This window comes from Natator depressus, chromosome 7 (assembly GCF_965152275.1).
Source record: "Natator depressus isolate rNatDep1 chromosome 7, rNatDep2.hap1, whole genome shotgun sequence".
NCBI lineage: Eukaryota > Metazoa > Chordata > Testudines > Cheloniidae > Natator > Natator depressus.
In genome coordinates this window covers 63448536-63468444 of record NC_134240.1, presented here as the reverse complement: position 1 = coordinate 63468444, position 19909 = coordinate 63448536, and the positions used below count along the sequence as shown (strand labels likewise).

At 40.4% G+C, this 19909-nt stretch overlaps 1 protein-coding gene across 9 annotated transcripts in view; it reads left to right on the top strand.

The window, feature by feature from the left end:
- KCNMA1 (potassium calcium-activated channel subfamily M alpha 1) overlaps window positions 1-9365 on the top strand; it is an 844585-nt gene extending 835220 nt beyond the window's left edge. For 5 of the 9 annotated variants that reach the window (XM_074958655.1, XM_074958651.1, XM_074958653.1 and 2 more), the window contains one exon: window positions 3030-9365. In XM_074958655.1, the coding sequence (XP_074814756.1) occupies window positions 3030-3184 (155 nt within the window). In that variant the 3' untranslated portion in view covers window positions 3185-9365. The remainder of the gene's footprint in view (window positions 1-3029) is intronic. The other 4 variants (XM_074958656.1, XM_074958652.1, XM_074958649.1 and 1 more) reach the window with 1 other exon arrangement.
- The last annotated feature ends 10544 nt before the right edge of the window (window positions 9366-19909 follow it).

Genomic DNA, 19909 nt, shown 5'->3' with positions numbered 1-19909 from the left:
GAGAGGGTGTAGGATGAGATGAGAGCAGAATAGTACAGAGGCCTGAAGATAAGGCTGAGCAGAGCTTGAACCTGGTTCTGAAGGAGAGAGAAGGTGGCTTTCAAGGTAGTCCAGCCATAATTTGGTCAGAGAAGGAAGATGATCTGAGCAGCAAAGACATAAAAGGTAAGGAGCTGATGAGTCCCAGCACCTGAAACAAGAGAGGACCATGCAAGGGTCAGAGTTTCAGCATTAAGGAGTGATGGAATTAAAAAGCAAAAAAAAGGAATGTACAAGTAGTTTTCTATATTTTATATACAGAATGAATGCAAAAGGGAATTGACAGCATCTGTACTTTTAAAGGTCAGCATGAATTGTACCGTGAAGACTAATATATTAGCAATTACCTAGTGTAGCTGTTGCAAATTTCAGGGAAAGCTGGGTAGATGGAAAAGCTTTTCATCTGCTGCTGGAAGGAGAGGGGACACAGTTCATCCTCGTCCTTCGCACCACCACCATTTCCTCCTTCTGACACCAGGCGATTGGAATAACTTTCACCAAGTTCTCTTTGTAAACAAAGTGTGTGAGCGGTATGCAAAAAAGTCAGATAAAAGTACACAATGCTTAACTTGCCTCAAAATCATTTAAAACACAAACCATTTGAAAACTGTTAGTTTGAAATTGTTTGTGAGATCTTGCAAGGCTTTTAAAACATGATAACCATCACACTTTACACCTCTCTGAAAGGTTAGTTTAATCGTAGATCACACAAAATTGGTTTCCACAAATGCATAATGGTTCATGTGTCACACTTGAACTAAATGGTTTTTTAAATGGAGCTGAAATTATTTTGATGTGTACACATTCCCAGATTTTTTTCCCCTACACCCTTTCGTAAACCAGCCCACATCAGGCTTTCCCTTAAAGTCTCATTAATAATTCAAATGTTCTGATGACTTTAAAAGATCTATGGAATTGAAGCTTTTTTTAAAAAAAATACTGCTTGACAAAAAGATAAATGAATGTAGAAAGAAGCAGTAGGAGTCTGGCAAGCTGTAGATCATTTCAGAACAGATTGTAACTTTATCATTCTGTCAGGAAGAATAATTTAAAGCACTTAATCAGTTAGCTTCACTGTGCAGGATGTAACATTAGGAATTCCTATCGTTCAATCTGTTCAAATCAAAGGGAGCTTAATTATAATAGGTAAGGGGGGGGGACTGAACATTGTTCAGACTCAGACAACTTTACTGGGGAAGGGAATAAGCACCCTGACCTGCAATGAGTATGACTTTTTAAAAGGATCTAAGATGACAGGAGAAAACAATGTATTAGCCTTGACTTGCCTTCAATGGCAGGGCATTAATAACTGCTTTTATAATCGTTTAAGGTTTTAATTAAAAGCTCTAAAAGAATACACAAGCATCAAATCCACTAGAAAAAAATTTCAGACATGGATGGATGTCTACTGATAGGTACCCAAAAGCTGTATCCATTGGGTGCTCAGCACTTCTGGAAGTCTGCCCACCTATTTAGGCACCTAAATTTAGGCATCCATGTTTGAAAATGTTGTCCTTATTTCCTGCTGTTCCATTTGAATAGCATCATCTCTGCTTCCTCTCCTGAACTCTTTAAAAAAAAAAAAAAAAAAAAAGCACAGGAACACTAAACAGCCACCACGTTCCAGTCCAGGCTGCATTTCCATGATGAGCAAAGTGTTAGTTTGTATAATACACTCTGGCAGTGAAGTCTGGGGGAATCCCCTTTGGGAGGAAAGGGCCACATAAATGTAAGCCCACCATCAACATAAGAAATAAGAATACATAAACACCACCCAAATATGCTGTAACTAAATTCCATCCCTAGGGCCAATCCCCTCATTTATTTCAGGGGAAAACAAAAGAGTGGGGAAAGGAGAGGTATCACACAAAAATGCTTCCCTGTAATTAAGAAGTGACTTTAGCAGCTCTGCTCTATAAACAATTTAAGGAAAAAGTCTAGTTATATTTAGGATTTTCTCATACAGGACTTTTAACAAGTTTTATTCACAGCTGAACAGTGCAAGGGGTGGATCTACCACAGCGGAGACATCAAAGTCTTATGCAAGTAAACAGCAATCTGCACTTTTTTGGTCTCTCAATATTCCCCCACTCCCTCAAATTTCAACTCTAAAATTGTTACTATATTCATGCAAATGGATACTGAACACAGAGAAAGGAAAAGTCTCCCCATTTCTCTTCCCATTCTTTGCCTGTTGGTCCCCCCGCTTCATCTGCCATGCTTCCATTCACCATTCATTCATTCCATTCAGACTAATGTAATATTGGGGCTGGCACCTGGTCCAGTCATCTGAACCATCTGTATCTGTATACAATGGGATAGTTCAGCAGCACTCAAGCAGCCAGGTTGACAATATCAAAACATTGGCCATTACATCCAGGAACGTACCCAGTCCCCACTTTGAACCTCTTTGTATTGTAGTGCCAAACCCCGAGGAAGGATCTGAAATATTTCCCACATCACTAACATGGTTTTTCAGATTCATCCAGAAATTACTGAATTTCTAGTAAGGGCTGGAAGCAGAAGTACGAGAAATCATGGGCTTGTATGGGCCAGTTGTACAGACCCATGAGGTTCAAATGGTTCAGAGAAATCTGAATTTTCAGGTACGTCCGTGAACCAAACAAACCTCCCAAACCTTAGGAGAGTATCCCAGCACTAACCACATTATGCTCCCAGCTTCTAATTTCATCCTTTTTATTTCTGATAATAGCTTAGCATACTTTAAAAATCTCGTACATTCAAACAACCCAGCAAGCTGCCAGTTTTCTTTAACCCTTTACTACCAACCCTGTAAACATCTCCTCCTCCTTTTATAATATGTGTTCTCAGGTGTATTAATCTACCACACTCTGCTGCTAGCAATTATTCAATGTTACCCTCTATTGATTGCCTTTCATCTATGAACTTTACTGACTGCTTTTTGCACTGCACTAATTAAACTTCTCATTTTCCCTCCTTGTTCTGTCTCTATCCATTTTGCTCTTTAGCAGAAAAGAAATGGTTTACAGATGAGCCGGATAATGCATATCCCAGAAACATTCAAATCAAGCCCATGAGCACTCACATGGCCAATCAGATCAATCAGTATAAATCTACAAGCAGCTTGATACCACCAATCAGAGAAGTTGAAGATGAATGTTGACTCACAGGAGGCCAGAACTATTTTTTTAAAAGCCTGACAAACTTCATGAATGGTGATGTGACATTTATTCCTCTTACATGCCGACCCACTGGTGGAAAAGTTATGAAGGGCGAGTGTTATGGAAAACTAAAGTAGACAGATCTTTGTTTGTCTGCCTTTAATATTGCTTCCATGTATTTTGGAAACTATTTCATTTATAAATGAACATAATCAAAAATAGTCATGTATAGCCTCTAGCATTTTAAATTATTTTTATTTATTAGAAAGAAAATATATTTTTCTTTTTTTCATTGTCAGGTTTTTTTCCCCCCTTAAAACAGCTGCATATGTGGCCAGACTCCTAAAAATTTTTTTTTTTAAATCTGCTCTTGCTATCTCTCATCTTTGAGGAGAATGATGGTCACAATTATGAGGAAATGTAACCAAGGGAGATAAATAATATATTAAAAAATACAAGATCCAACTTGTATTTTAATAAATCTAAAAAAAGAACAGTTCACCAACATGTTTCTTTACTGGAGACTATGTATTTTGTTCAGCATTGACACCAGCTCTTAATAAACTGAAACATATTTATTTTCAAAGCTGAAAGTCATATTTTTGTAGAATTAACATTCTTTCTGAACTATTCATCGTTTTATTACCATATACAGCGAAGACCTTCCTAACGATCATCTTAAGCACCGGTAAATTTAAGGTCCAAAACAACCAAAACCAGGCATTGGTAACTTTCTATGAGAATAGGGTAGTGAACATTAGTGTAAAACAAAAGGCATGCAGATAAGATGCTCATAGTGGCACTTTCTTATAGGTTGCAAAATGTGCAATTCTGCTTTGCTTCATGTTGCATATTATCAATCAGCACTTGCCGACTCATGGAGTTCAACCTTGGAAAATCCTCTTCTTTTGCCAGGTTTCTGAGTATTTTAATGCAGGGTGTCTAAACAGTGCATCAGATCATGATATTCTAAACTCACTCATCTACTATATTTAACTGAGTTCTTGTTTAAAACTACTGGAGTTGGGCCTGAACCAAACTTTATCTGAGCCAAACACTCCTTGAAATGTGGCAAAGTTTGGGTCCATAGCACAATTTTGCTGATGGCCCATGTTTCAGCAACAGATAGAATCAAACGCCCAGCTCTGAGCACACCTGCACTTTAGGTGAGTTCAGATCAGGGTACAAACTCTGCAGCTCAGGCTCATGTCTACAGTGTCTCAACTTGTTGTTGCCAGTTCATTTCTGTAAAAATCTTTTAAATGTTATTTTTTGCTTATTTCTTTAAGTTGCTGGGACTCCACTCATAAAGGTCCAGTGATAACCAAAACAAAACAAAAGCAATGAATGTATTTAATATGATAACTTACAAAAAGCCGTTGAAAAGCTGCCTACAATGAAATCAATCGTATCAGCAGTTTCACAAAGTGGCCAACAAGCTTTATAGCCATCAGACAAAATTGTGATGTTTCATATCTGTACTGCAGTATGTATTCACCCAGGCATTTGATGTTCTAAGCGATTTAGCAACTCTCTCAATTTCAAATTAACATTTGATACAACTGGATGAAAGAATGAGCTACTGAGGATAAAAAAGGCCCCGCAGGAAAAGAAAGGTAGGGTCCCATTGCGCAAGTTAATTTTAGGCTTTGTACTTTTGCAGAGTTGTAAAAAGCCAAGATAAAACATACTGTGGCACTATTATCATTAGAGAAATATCAGTGAGTCAGACACATACAGAGCAGATGAATTTACTGTGGAAAAAACCGTCCACTATATAATCCAACATTTAAGCTAAACTATCTCAGCTTCAATGTTTGTTCACTGGCTGCAGTACAAATGTAACCATAATGCCACCTAAACAGGCTTTATTCTGGAGTGACTTTTTGGACTGTGACTACTTTGTTGTTACATTTTGTAGATTAGTTATTTTAAAAAAAAATTAACAAGAATTGTGAATATAATGTATGTAAAATTGGATTGTTCAAAAATATTTATAATCACTATCCTATGAAGAAACAAAATAACTTGAGCAGTTTTTATTAATATTTAACCCATTTCGCAATACCCAAAATAAAGGAAGAATCTGGTGGTTTTGATTTGTTACCACTTTAGCTAATGGCAGGCTATAATTTGCATTCTGGTTTTGCATTGGGTCACTTTAAACCTTTCCTTTAAAGTCAGTACTCCTTTTTCATTCATGAACTGCAATAATTTTATTACCAGAGTAAAAAGTTGGCCTCAATCCCAATAGAATTGTTGAAATCTGTGTCAATCTTAGCCAAACACATTTGATTTTTATAGGTCACTTTTTTATGGCAGGCATAGGAAATTATTTCTGTAACATTCAACTTAAGAGTACTTAAAATTATTGTGCACGGTGCCATTTCTTAGCATCCTTCCTTTCAATAAAAACTTTATCATATACATGAGAATAAAAAAAACCCACCAACATTGCCAAGGCCTGTATGTCTATGTCTGCTGTTGAACTAATACCCAGTGTGACTGCCACTATAATGAAGTCTTGGGCAACACAAGACCCAGATCTATTAATACAGCTAACGGCCATAGCATCCATGTATACAAACAGATGTGGGGGCTGTAAATAATTAACAACAAACATTTCCTACTCTTTCCTTTGATTACTAAAGAGTTTTTGAGGCAAAGGTCTGGATTTGGTAAGTTTTTGACAGACGTAGAACACCTGGGGCACAGGTGAACTATCGTACATATATAGTTACTGTATTCAGTAGAACCATGTATAGTTAATTATATGGAGGACAGGAAAGTTCCAGTTTTTAGATCTTTTGCAATTAAAAACAATGGTCAAATGGAGGCAATGTGTGTGCATCTGAAAGCTCTGTCCTCTATACCCATCCTGGGTCTGTCCTATCATTTATTCAGTGCAGTAATTAGAGTTGGGACAGGTCTATTAAATCTATCCCTCTGCCATGACAAGATGTAGTCCCCCGATATAGGACGTATCAAATACTGAACTGATAATTCATTGGTCAAAAGGCCATGAAGCTGCAATACAATCTGTGTATGCGTGCATGCGTATATGTGTGTGTGTCAGTCATCAGGGCCCCTCAAGCAAAGTGACTACTGGAATGTCACAGGGCCTAATTCTCATTTGAGATAGACACGCCCAACTCGTGCTTTCTTGAATGGGAACCCAGTGCACCTGGCTAAGGGCAGAGAGATGGATTGGAATCACTGAAGGTGTTGTTCACCCTGCTGCAGAGGGCTAACAAAAAAGCTCTCAGAACTACTTAAGCCCTGCACCAGGGGAGCAGCTGCATCTCTACATTAGCAGGGACATAGGGAGAAGGCCACATGATCTGCAGTAATGAGGACCCAGAGCAAACCTACCAAGCCACACAAGTTGCATGGAGGAGCTGATGTCTCTATTCCAGCCCTGAGGCTGGAGAAGCAGCTGCAGGTGGGTAGGCGGACTGCACCAGCCCACGTTGAAGGTGAGGGTGAATTTTGCCTTATCCCAACTGACAGTATAGTCAGCCAAATAAAGCCCTATGACTCAGGCTTTATGCATGTGACACCATGTGACAGGAATTTTTCACCCTTAAGGAAATAGATGACTGGATAAATGAGGCATGCTGGTTTATAAGGGAGACACCTTTTCCTCTCCACACACATCTTGGTAATGTGCAATGATGCAGAAGGAAGTACAGAAAAATATATTATATTTTAAATGAAGTTTTGATAAAATATTACATTTCTAAAAATTTGCCAGATGACAACTTGGGTCCTTTAAGCGTCTGAAGTACATAGAGAAAAAACAAATGAAACAAGCAAACTCTATTTGTGAAATAGCCCTTAGGAATTTTGCAATAATCGGATGCATAAATTACTGCACAACAAGAGCAATAACTTACAAATAGTAATTATGCATGTTTTCACTGCCTGTTTGCATACTATACAATCCATAGCTATGTTAGCTATGGCCCCATTATAGATATCCCAGTCTCAAAGTTACTGTACAAAGCCATACCTCCTTAACTGGAATCACATTGACAATGGCTTCAAGAAGCCAACGAGTTTTGAAATAAACTTGTATTCAATGTTCTAGCAAGTATTACTGCACATTCCCCTACCCTGATATAAGTTAATGTCCCTGCTTTGTTTCTATTTTTTTAAATTATGTTCTGAAAGCAAAACAAATAAAGGGGAGGGAGGGAGGGTGAGTGCAAAGGCTTTTAGAGTGCTTTGCATGGCCCACATAGCTTTCATTGGTTTGGGCAGGAAACTCTTATCAATGTCACTGAGAGCTGTATGGGAAAATCTAGGGAAGAGTGTGTTTCTTATGGTTCACAGTTTGCTAGCTCTCTTCCACAGCACCAGTCTGTAAAATTTTGATGCTGCTTTTAAATCAAGTCCTAAGATAGGAGCCCAACTGGTACATAAAAATCCTGATAACTAAGGCCCTGATACAGCAAAGCATTTAAGTGAGTAGATAGTTCCACTGTATTAGCCACATTCAAGTAAATGAGACTATGCACTTGCTTAAAGTTAAGCACATGCTTCGAGTCCTTTGCTGGAGCTGGGCCAAACTGAAGACATCTTCAACCAGGTTTTTTATAGGGTCTGTTATAATTTATTTTGTGTGTTTTCAGATCTTCAACAGAAAAAAATGTTTTTACTTTAAATATGACCCACTGCAAGTCATGGGTACGAACACAATGTTCACAAAGGTATAACACAAATAAAATACTAGCATAATTCAGGTGTGTTCAGTATGAGTGAAATTCTCCACTGTGCAGAGTTGTCAACACAAGGCCCAGGGTACAACTTACGCTTTGAGATGTTAAGTGCCTTGTGTTTCTCCAGGGGGCAGAAGTTCATCCTAAATGAGACAGGACATTATACTAAAATCCAGAAATTAGCAAGTCTGTACCTTTGCAGAAATGTCATACGGTTATATGCTTTTAAAACCTTTGGCCACAGAGATTTGAGACCAATCTCAATCTTTGCTTTCACAAGAAGTAAAATTTACACCTACTTTTATTTTGTACAGTGGGATAGTTTTTTCATGTCTTATTTTCCTTCAATGTGTGTTTACAATCCCAGTTTTTAGGTCTTTTTCTGTTCAACATATATAAGCTTCTTTTCCAGGTTCTCTGATATTTAGCAGGCATATTCATTTGCAGTTTTTTCTAATTAACAGCATTATGCATACTCACACATCTTGCACAGAAATCTAGTGATATGGCACATAAAACCAAGTAAAAACTAGCTATTGAATAATCTATAAACTGCAGTAGTCTATATATCCAAATAAACTCTAGTGGATTATATACCAAAAGGATAAGGACCTATTTACCTAACTATTTTTGAACTACTAAAAATTATGTTTAGAGTCAGCCTTAGCAAAGAATTAGAATAAACCTCTTTTATTACTTTGTTCCTCATTACAGGAGTATGATAAATATCCATACAATACTGCCCCATTCATACGTCTAATCCAGAACCTGCTGAAGTTGACAGAAGACTCCCATTGATTCAATGAGCTTCAGAGGAGGCCTGCATGAACAAAAGAATGTAGGCACTCAGGGGCACAAGAATAAATGGAGAAATTTCTGCAATTTTTATTGAATTTATTTATTTATTATTTGAGACTGAAAAGTGGGTATGGGAAGTTTTCTGGTAACCAGAAGATGAGTTTAGGGAATCTCACCAACATGCCAGCTGAAAAGAATCCTGTCCTACATTTCCTTTAAGCAGCACTTAAAAATCCCCCCCCCCGGATATTGTTTGAGATACATATGTCCAGCAACTGCAACATCTAAAATATCTGCCTCAAAAATAGTGGAATTAAAATTCTAAATTCTTGTGAAATTCAAAGTTGGCCTCTCTCCTACCCGTACCCCACAGAAAACACATACAGTACATATATATAATGTATGAAAGCATTTGCCATTATAACCATTCCTTGAAAACAATTCCTTTAAACTACCTATGGTGTTAAGGCTTACAGTTCAGAAAGAAAAAGGAGCACGACTTCATCATTTTTCTTTTTACCAAGGATCGGTGAGAGAGAAAAAATGCTGGTGCTCAGAAATGATCTACCTGACTTTGTCATATGTAATATCCAGCGATAAATATATTGTCTTGTAAAAAGGGTTTGTACATAACTTGTACATGGTTTCATTTTGTATTTTTCTCAGATTAAAATTTATGTATTTGTGTTCTAAAACAAGGAGTGAGCGCTGCATTTTTGTCATAGGAATGGATATCTCACAAAGTATTATGCAACATTATATATCAAACCTACCAATAACAGTGCAACCTGACACGTAATAATACTATTTTGTATTTACATAGCAGCTTTAACCTGGGAATCACAAAAGGCACTACCAAACTAGGAACTAACCGAACTACCTGCTCATACCAGTCGTCCAACTAGCATGGCACCCTGTGTCCACTAGTGGTCAGTAGCAGATACTTTGGAGGAAGATGTGAAAACCCTATGGACAAATTCGCAAAACCATGCCTATGAGATAAATTTCCTTCCAATCCCCGTATATATGAGAGATTTATATCCTGGAGTAATTTAGCTAAACTAACCATAGAAGACATTCTCTCCTCTCATTTTTAATAGTTCTGATAGTTAAGTGAATGCTAGGTTTGCACACATGGTGATGAATTTGAAGGATGTCTAATCTCTCCTTGCACCAGTGGTTAAAATTCACAGATACACTTTGGAGTGTGCTTATCTCCTTATATAGCTATCAGAAGAGGAATCAAAATTTGGCCCCAATCCTGAAAGCACCTACATAGATGCTTAACTTAAAAAAGGTAAATAGCCCCTTTGAAGTCAACAGAACCACTCATGGGCTTCAAGATAAGCACAGTTTCCAGGATGGGGCCCTGGAATTTTAAAAATAGCTTAGTGACTATATAAGAAGTTACACCTTGGATGGACATCATACCAGTCCCAGATGCGTAATTAAGAACAATCCAGTATTATCTTGTTTGATATTAAAATGCAGTCAATTCATTAAAGAAAAAGACTCACACAGCTCAGCATGAAAGAAATTCACCTCAGTGACAAAGGCCTGCAAAAGCTCATCTGCACTGAACGTTTACCGCAGGGTTTAAATGGTTTGAAGGACCTGGTATGGGACCTCAGCATTGTGTTGAATTTCACCCTATATTGATAAGTGATTACAGTAAAGAATAGATGAATGGTCTGGAGGGACTGAGCAACAAAATGGTTCAGTGCACTAGCTTCTAGAGCCACATTCAAATCAAGATGGCCTCTCATTTTAGCTCCTAATGGATGTTGGTCCATGTCACAAAAGCGCAACATTATTTGGCAAGATTGGCAGCCTGTATCCGGAACTGGAATAGCATGAATGCGGAAGGGAAGAACTGAAGTATATTAGCAAAGCTGTGTGGAGAAATTTATAGAATTTATCTACCTGCCTATTGCCAAAGACTCCAGCCAATGACAACGAATCCATTACTTTCAAGGCATCAGATTCCACCCACCAAGCTTTTTCTTTTAGTAAGCATTTGTCTTGCACAGGAATAGTAGTACATGGATCATAGGAAGGGTGTTGAGAGAACCAGCTTAAAATAGGATGTTCAGCTAATAACAATAATTAAAAAGTCTATAGAAATGATGGGAGGAAGAAAGAAAAGCATTTACTTTTGAAGGTCAAAATCCAAACTGATGGGGCACAAATCTACTCTCAGTTACACAGGTAAATGGCAAATCTGGAGTAATTCCACACACAACCCGGATGCTGTGACTAACCAACTGAGAGTGAGGAGTCTGAGTGGAAGCAACTAAGAACAAATTCCCCAAAGATTTTTTTTTTAAATGTCAAATGAAATTTCTGGCATTTTAGATGATTTCAGGTATTCTGAAACAAAAATGAAGTGTAAAGAAAGAAACAAATTCATTACATTTATTTTGAATTCTGGATTAGAATAGTCTGCCAGTGACAAATTGTGTTCAGTTAAAATATTGAACTAACATCACACACCAAAGCCTGTGCCAAAAGCTGGTACACATTTCCCATCAGATACATACAAAATGGGAAATGACTGCCTAGGAAGGAGTTCTGTGGAAAGAGATTTGGGGGTCATAGTGGATCACAAATTAAATATGAGTCAACAGTATAACACTGTTGCAAAAAAAGCAAACATCATTCTGGGATGTATTAGCAGGAGTATTGTAAGCAAGACACGAGATGTAATTCCTTCACTCTACTCCACGCTGATTAGGCCTCAACTGGAGTATTGTGTCCAGTTCTGGGCTCCACATTTCAGAAAAGATATGGACAAATGGGAGAAAGTCCAGAGAAGAGCAACAAAAATGATTAAAGTTCTAGAAAACATGACCTATGAGGGAAGATTGAAAAAATTGGGTTTGTTTAGTCTGGAGAAGAGAAGAGTGAGAGGGGACATGATAACAGTTTTCACAAACATAAAAGGTTGTTACCAGGAGGAGGGAGAAAAATTGCTCTTCTTAACCTCTGAGGATAGGACAAAAAGCAATGGGCTTAAATTGCAGCAAGGGCAGTTTTGGTTGAACATTAGGAAAAACTTCCTAACTATCAGAGTGGTTAAGCACTGGAATAAATTGCCGAGGGAGGTTGTGGAATCTCCATCATTGTGGATTTTTAAGAGCAGGTTGGACAAACACCTGTCAGGGATGGTCTAGATAATACTTAGTCCTTCGTTGAGCGCAGAGGACTGGACTAGATGACCTCTCGAGGTCCCTTCCAGTTCTATGATTCTATGAACACATTTACATATAATATTCAAATATTTAAATAAGAAACACACAAATATCAAAAGGCAAGCTATGTTTTCTTACACATGAAGAATATAAGGCACACCTGCCCACCTCCTGTCTACAACCATGTCTCCAAAGCCTCATTGCTTCTATACAGTTATGTTTCCTAGGACAGATTCTAGGATTTGAGGAGCTCATCTTCAAGGAGTGAGTTTGAGGCCCTGACAAAGCATTAACATTATAATGATATAACACACAAAAAGCCTGCAAATATATGTAATAAAATTACAGCAAGTTGGCATAATCAGCAATGCAAAAATACGTAGCCCTCCTGACACACACACACAGTTTTTCTAACCAATTAAATTTCGTAATTAAAGCCTGATCCTGCAAACATTGGGTATCTTTAGTCACATAGTTAAGCACATGCAAGATCAAGGCTTTTGGACAAGTTATTCCCTGTTAAGCACTGTCAACCCCAACCTTTCAAAAACCATGACACAGGCCTCAAAAATCAGGAGCTTTAAAAAAAAATACTATATTTTGGGGGGCTCTGCTTGCTAAGCTTTTAGGGTACATTTGGAAATGTTCAGGCTTTTCTCCACAACCGGGAGAGCTAGAAACTTGCTATTCTTTTAATGAAAGCTGAGATTCTCATGTATTCACTTGTCTCCAGGGGCTAGAGTTTTAAGAAAAACCTCACATATCATGAGAACTGGCAACACGGCCTAGTCTCCATCCTTAAACAGGTGGCCCCATCACAAAGCTCTAAGGACATGAAACAGAAATGTGATACTTACTCCACTCTGTTATAAAAGTGCCACCTCATTCTCCACTCCTATATAAGGCTCAAGCCAACAAAAAATTGTGCATCCAAGTAAGTTAAATTCAATGGGACTACTCACATGCACATGTCTTGGCAGGTTTGAGAGCTAAAATTGCTAGGACTCACATTTTGTAGAATGCTTCAAATAGCTGTACTAACCAATCAATCGTGCTTAAGGCATTATTGGATCTAACACACATATACACGCAAAAGGAAAGGAAAGAAAGAGAGCATCCAACTTGAAATAAAAACAAAGATAGATACATACCAGTGGGCTAGATTGTTTTTAGCTCCTTGCACCATAGCCCCAAGGTTAGCCCAGCTTTAAATCACTGCAAATAGGAAAAGACCCTGGCTCATGAACTACTATGAAAAGCCACCTGGTGTCTTGTGTTTGAGAACTCCCCCCTCTCCTGCCTAATCTCTGCCCTGCAACAAAGCTTCCGTGTACCTCGGAACATGAAGAATCTCCAGCAGATAGCCCTTTCAGGAATGTGTTTCCAGACTGCAAGATCAGGTGTCAGGTCTTGTGGATAGGAACAGGACATATAGCAGATGCTAAACATTTGTTCCCTTTGGTTGAATTTCTTCTTGTCCTTATGCTCCAGGCCAATGCATTTAATCCTGATTTATACCAGTGTAAATGACAACAGAATTTGGTCCTTTGTTTCTAGGGTAATAAAAGAACTGGTAAGCCAAGTACCTGGATCACTATTCCTCCACCACAAAGATGCTGGATTAGGACTATTATTCTGTGTTGATGTTTTCAGAAACCTGAAACAGTAGTCGTACTAGCCATCACTAACAGATGGCTTTGCATGAGCTAGGCAAGAATGTGTGAACGAGCTACAAAGCCCACAGAGGGGATACTGAGTCAGATTCTGGGCCTCCCCAACCCACCTCCACAGCTACTTTGTGCAGGAACAGAAAGCAGCTAGAAAGCAATTGGATTGGGCCACCCAAGGATCTCCTGGCAAACAGGACTCTTGAAGTGGCATAGGACTGTGGAATAACTCTTATCCCACCTTCCCTTCCAGGGTACTAGAGTAGGGCGCATGTGTGGGACAAAGTGGATGTGGCTAGGGCATTTTTAAGGGTGATCTCCAGGTAACAGAATGGCACTTAGAGGCCATTGGCAGCCCGAACCAACACAGAAATCCTAAGGCTGGTCTAGTTTCTATCAGATGTCACATGGCCCCAGAGTGGGCGCACATAAAGGTGGCTTAATGGCACCTGCTCCTCCCTCTCCCCTGTGCTGTGCTGAGCCCAGGGGCTGTGACGTCTACGTTTGGTGGCATACATGCAGAGTCTAGTAAAATACAAAGAGGCTATTGCACCTCTTTCTTTAAATAAGCAACTTCTGTTAGTACAGTCAGTTTCCTATCCAGAAAAATGAACAACAGAAAGAGCTGAGACTGGTACTATACAGAGGATGCTCAAACACTCCAGTCCAAAACAAAGCCTCCATTTAACTTTCAATTTTGCCAGTCTCATACTAAGCAAAGAGAGAAGTTTATAAGTATCACTGAAAGCACAGCTACGGGAAATATGGCTTCGGGTTCCACCCTTTGTACCTGTGTTTGATGATGTTAATCACAGGTACAAAACTCCCATCAGTTGCAAAATAAGCAGAACCTGGCCTGAAACTGTTTACTCCTAATCAGCAAGTGGCTTAACAGAACTGACAGACAGCTTACACCCTTGTGGCCTGTGTGTCGCACTGTAATTACTCAATGACTTGCCATTTCCAAAATTTGCTGACCAAATACAAATTTTGCTATTGAATTTAATTGTAGACCATATAGTCTATGGCAGGTAGACAGATTAGATGGCAAAACTTGCTCCATGAACAGGCAAGACATAAAGAAGTAAGTATTTTAAGAGGGCTGATACTGACAGGTAGAATAAGTAAATTAAGACCCTAACCTGCAACACACATGAGAAGTTCCACTTATGTTAATTGACTACTCATGAGTGTAACGTTAAGCACAGGCCTAAATCTTTGAAGGATGAGGGAGTTAGGTTGTTGGTTATAACATCATAAGCAAAAAGTACCATAAATGTGCTAAGTATTTTTCCTTTTAGTGATTTTTTTTAACTGGATTTGTATTGAATTTCCTTATGCCAAAAGTGAAAGTAAAGCATTTAAAAAGTCAACGTTCAATGTATAGTATGGTATATTTTGCCCAACAAAGTTGATTAGAAGCAACAAAATAGACTGTGCCCTCTATATGGAGATGGGCATGAAACACGACTGTGAGGCAGTTATGGATTCTGAAGACAAAAACAGACCTGCCCAAAGTTCAGGTCCAGGGGTTTGATTCAAGCCATTATAGAGAAAAGGGTCTAGCTGCAAAATTCAGATCCACACCTGCATTTTGACTCTCACATCCTTTCCCATCCCAAACTTCAGGGATGCTCAAGCCTATTTCTAATTTGATGATAAATAAGTGAAATCAAACAGCATGTTAACAGATTCCATAAGCTATTCATGTATATGGTGCATTGCAATAGTCTCATCTTTAATTGTCACAAATCCATGAGGCTTAACAGTAATGGTAAAAGAGCCTTTCAGTTAGTTAATGGCTGCAGTTTAAATATAAACTACTGTACGCCAATGTATTGCGTGCAATAATTACATCATTATATTTCCAGTGTGTGTAAGAATTGTGATTCATAACTACCCCCTATATTCCACTCTCATGGGGAATGGATCAGTGTTCACATCACACTCCCCACCAGCGTCCGGGCCAGGGAAGCTAATGATCCAACCATTGGACCAAATTCAGTGATGAACCCTGGGCACATGCCACCTGCGGCATGTTGTGCATTCACTAAGAAGAACTCTACTCTCAAGGGCTAGAGATCATACTTTCCACAGGATCCATACAATGCTTGTCCTAATGTAAGGGGACTGTTGCCCCCTTACTAACATTCAGCGGGGGTGTTTTGGTTGGCTAGCTCCCAGTACTAAAAAGGGGGAAGGGTCGATAGGGAATCAGGACCCTGAGACTGACAGCCCCCAGGAACAATGGGGAGAGGCCAATGCTCCAGGTCAGCCTGAATGACAGGGCGGGCAGGCTAATCAGGGAGTCGGGAGGCCAGGGAGGTCCTGACCTCCGTGTGAGCTGGAATGGCCTGGGTCAGACAGAGTGGAGCTGAGCTAAGGGGAAAGCAGGGGCCCAAGCTAAGCTGGGGAGCAGAGCTGTGCCAGATCCAGAGGGACCAGAAAAGCAGCCCAGAGAGAGCAGACCCTGAACAGGGAGCAGAGCTGCAGCAACCAGAGCCAGAGGGGCCAGAGAAGCAGCCCAGGGAGCTGGAGGCAGAGCAGCAGCAGCGCAGAGACAGAGTGGTGGGGCTGGAGCAGTCCGGAGCTGGGTGCGGTGAGCAGCTGGGGAGACTGAGGGGGACCCTGGGTAGCAGGCCCAGCACAGGGAGACGCCTCAGCCAAGAGGCTCTGCAGGCCAGGCTTGGATCGTAACCCCGACAGGGCGAGGATGACACTAGAAGAAGGGTCCTACCACTTAGAGCCTGAGAGCTTGTGGCCACCACCAGAGCAGGTGACCAACCCACAGCATCCCTGCAGCACAGCCAGCGCTGGAGAAGAAGGCCTGGGACTTACAAGGAACAGACTGTGAACTGCCCTGACATTCCAGAGACACTGTTTGTGATGTTCCCTGCCACAGAGCGGGGTGATGTGTTTCCTTTAACCTTTCCCATTTTTCCTTATTCTTTTTAAAATTAATTGTTGATTAAATAACTTGCATTTGCTTTAACTTGTATGTAATGGTCAGTGGGTCAGAGAATTGACTAGTGCAGAGACAGTACCCCGGAGTGGGGACACCCTAGCCCCTGTCCTAGGTGACCACAGCAGGGTTGGGGGTCGAGCCCCCCCAGGAATCCTGGGTCCAGCCTTGTTGGGGTTACGAGGACTCTGCCAGACAGGAGAGTGGAAGGGGAGTCCTCAAGGGCAGGGATGTTGGGGACACTGGGGCATGGCCACTAGGTAACTCGAGGGGATGGAAGACCACGAGTGTCGATGAAGCCCCCTCGCACTAGGCCCAGGTGTCCTTGCCCCGCCCCGCCCCCCCGCCTGGAGGCACTCACAGCAGCTCTGCGTACTAGGCCCAAGTGTCCTTGCCCCCCCGCCTGGAGGCACTCACAGCAGTTATGCTGAGGATCTGCAACAATATGTTGCAGAGTCAGACTGCCTGAAACTAAACAAGGCAGATATGGAAGAAAAATGCTGAATAAAGCAGCTTTATGCATAGTTTAACAAATGATACAAAAAACAAGGGAACTAGCTGGTAACTGGCTTGGCTAGCTATATGGATACTTAGGGCAGCTTGCTATTGGATAAGTATGCTGAAGAAAGGATGTATAAAAGCCTGCGTAACTTCCTGCTTTGTGTGCAGGATTTGAGATTCTATTCTCCCTGTACCTTTTTGAAGCTTCAAATAAACTTTTCTGCTTCTCCACCCTGTCATGATTATTGGGTGAAGCACACCGGGTAGCGAACCAACCCCTGCTGTTGTTTTGCCTCTCGGCACTGGGTGCCGGCAACAGGGAGGCCACTGGGTAAAGGAAGTGGGAGCGAGGACTCAGAGCTTTTTGCTAGCCCACTTCACCGGGGTAGTGCAGAAGCCAGGAAAGTTCCCCACAATAGCGGGACTATTCCCCCGCTTACACTAAAAATAACGTCTGCCCCATTCCTTCCAGGAAGTGATAAACTCGTGTCAAAGAATTGTTCATATGCAGCTTATTGCTAGTATGACAATTCAGGGGGTGTACTCAGTGGACTCACGTATTTACCATGCTGCAGTCTTGAAGACAGAAACCTACATCACCCTTGCATGGCCTTGCAGCAGTGGTGAGCAACCTGTGGCCCACGAGCCGCAGACGGCCTGTGCAAATGTAAACAAACTGTCTGGCCACCCACCAGCGGATTATCCTGACAGGCCGCGTGCAGCCTGCCAGCTGTAGGTTGCCCACCACTGCCTTGTAACCTCTGGCTTTATCAATATCTAAACTGTGTCAGTTACATACTGTAGTTGTCCCATATGTTGATCACTTCACACAAGCAGCCTACATCAGATCACAGGTCTAACAGACCTTTTTTTTTTTTCTATTTTAATATTCATAGTCAAGGGGCTGAAATGGTGCAAATTTAGACTTGGCAAAATTGGATTTTTTAATCATTTCAACAAATATTTGTTTATTTTAAGCTTGTTTCTATTTGTAATTGCTTTAAATTTTCACAGATGTGCAAAATTATGCATTTTAAGCAAGTCTTTTGGCTTATCAATTTAAATTTTTACAGTTGTGGGACTTTATGGGGGAGGGTGGCTCAAATGCTAAATATTTAGTGACACTAGATGTTGAGCTTCAAAGAGTTAAAGCATTATAATTATTAAAACACAGACTGTCATCATCACATGTCAAAATATACCAAGTAAATATCCTTAAATCAAACTCTTGTTCTTACTTTGCCTAGCTGTAAACTTTGATTATCAATGGAAATTTTCTTTGTGTGTGTATGCTGAACTTGATGTCTACCAACATTTATTGATAAAAAATCCTTCCAAATCTAGGTATATTACTGAGGGGGCCTGTAGAGTACATGAACTTTCAATACCAACTTTTCACCTTGGTGTGAATTTTGGATGTGCAGAGAACGGCACTGTTGGGATACATATTTGTGTGTGTGTGTGTGTCTCTCTCTCTCTCTCTATATATATATGCTAGATGGTATGAATGATAATGGGCTACTGAATCTTTCACTTCTAGGTAATTAACTTGGAATCCAGCCCAAGCCAGCAATGACCAAGAGTCATTACAATCAGATAGCTGTTTTGTGACCTGTCTGAAATGAGCTTTAATCTATAAATCAACACATAATCAGCAGAAAGGTCAATGGCTAAATGGACAGGACGCCTGCATTATCCCCACCCCAATTAGTATTTATTATGTATTACAACAGTGCCTAGATGCCCCAACCACAATTGGGACCCCACTGTGCTAGTCATTGTACAAACACAAACAGCATGAGCCTGTCTCTGCTTGAAAGCGCTGGATGTAAACAGACAAAGTATGGGAGGGGAAAGAGAGAGGTGAAGTGCCTTGCTGAGTGAGAAGGGCGTTACTGAGGATCTGACTCTTCTTTGGGGAGAATGAAAGTGCTGAGCAATAGGGATGGTGATCCTCTCTCTCACAGACACACAAAGTGGAGGTGCAAGTGTGTGTGTATAGAATATCTTTGTGAATAAGTCTATAGTAAAGCAGGCAGACAGTCCTCAACCATCCTGAAGTATCCGCAACACTTTGCCTGAAAAGCCATACACAGAATAGCACCACAAATACAGCACGAATGTGACACGCTCCCTGCTACTCATTAGGAAAGGGGTGGTGACAGAGTCTTGCAGGGACTAAATATGCTGCCTCTTCTGCTTTTATGTCAGTAAACTGGTCAGAGAACAGTCAAGTGGGACATAAACCAAACACAACCCCTATTGAAATAAAAAGGATGGCTTCATTGTGACATTCTGCAGCTGCTGTATAATGAGACTTCAGTCTGAGATGTCATCTCTCATATTAGGAGCTGTCCAAGTCTTCATGAGATGCTCTTTTAATGTTACCTGTATTTCTTTATTAATTGGGCTGTGCTAGATGAGGTGTGTGCAATTACCGTAACCTCTAGAAGGATCCCTGGAATGCTTTGGAGTCTATTTGCTTTTCAGAGAAGCAGTCTGTCTCCGATATACCAGGTGATATGAACCCAAAATGATGACGTGTTTCAAGTACCTGACCTGAAGGAATTTTAAAGGCTGCACCTTGTGTGTGTGTGTGTGTATACTGTATCTAATTTCCATGCATGTTATTTCATGATCAATAGGCAGGGAGAGGAGTGACAATTCCTTTTCATTCGCAATCGTTTTTAAGGACTGGTGATATATGTGCCTCATGAGGCAGACAGTTTTCAAGATGTTTGTTTGAAAAGCAGGTCCTACAGCTTCATTGTGCGCACAGCAGAGAATTAAATCTTTTACCACAGGTGCAAGTGGATGCCAACACACTGAGACTTCAGCGTGCTGTTAAAAGCAGCATGGTTCTTCCAAGTATATGAGAGAAACACAA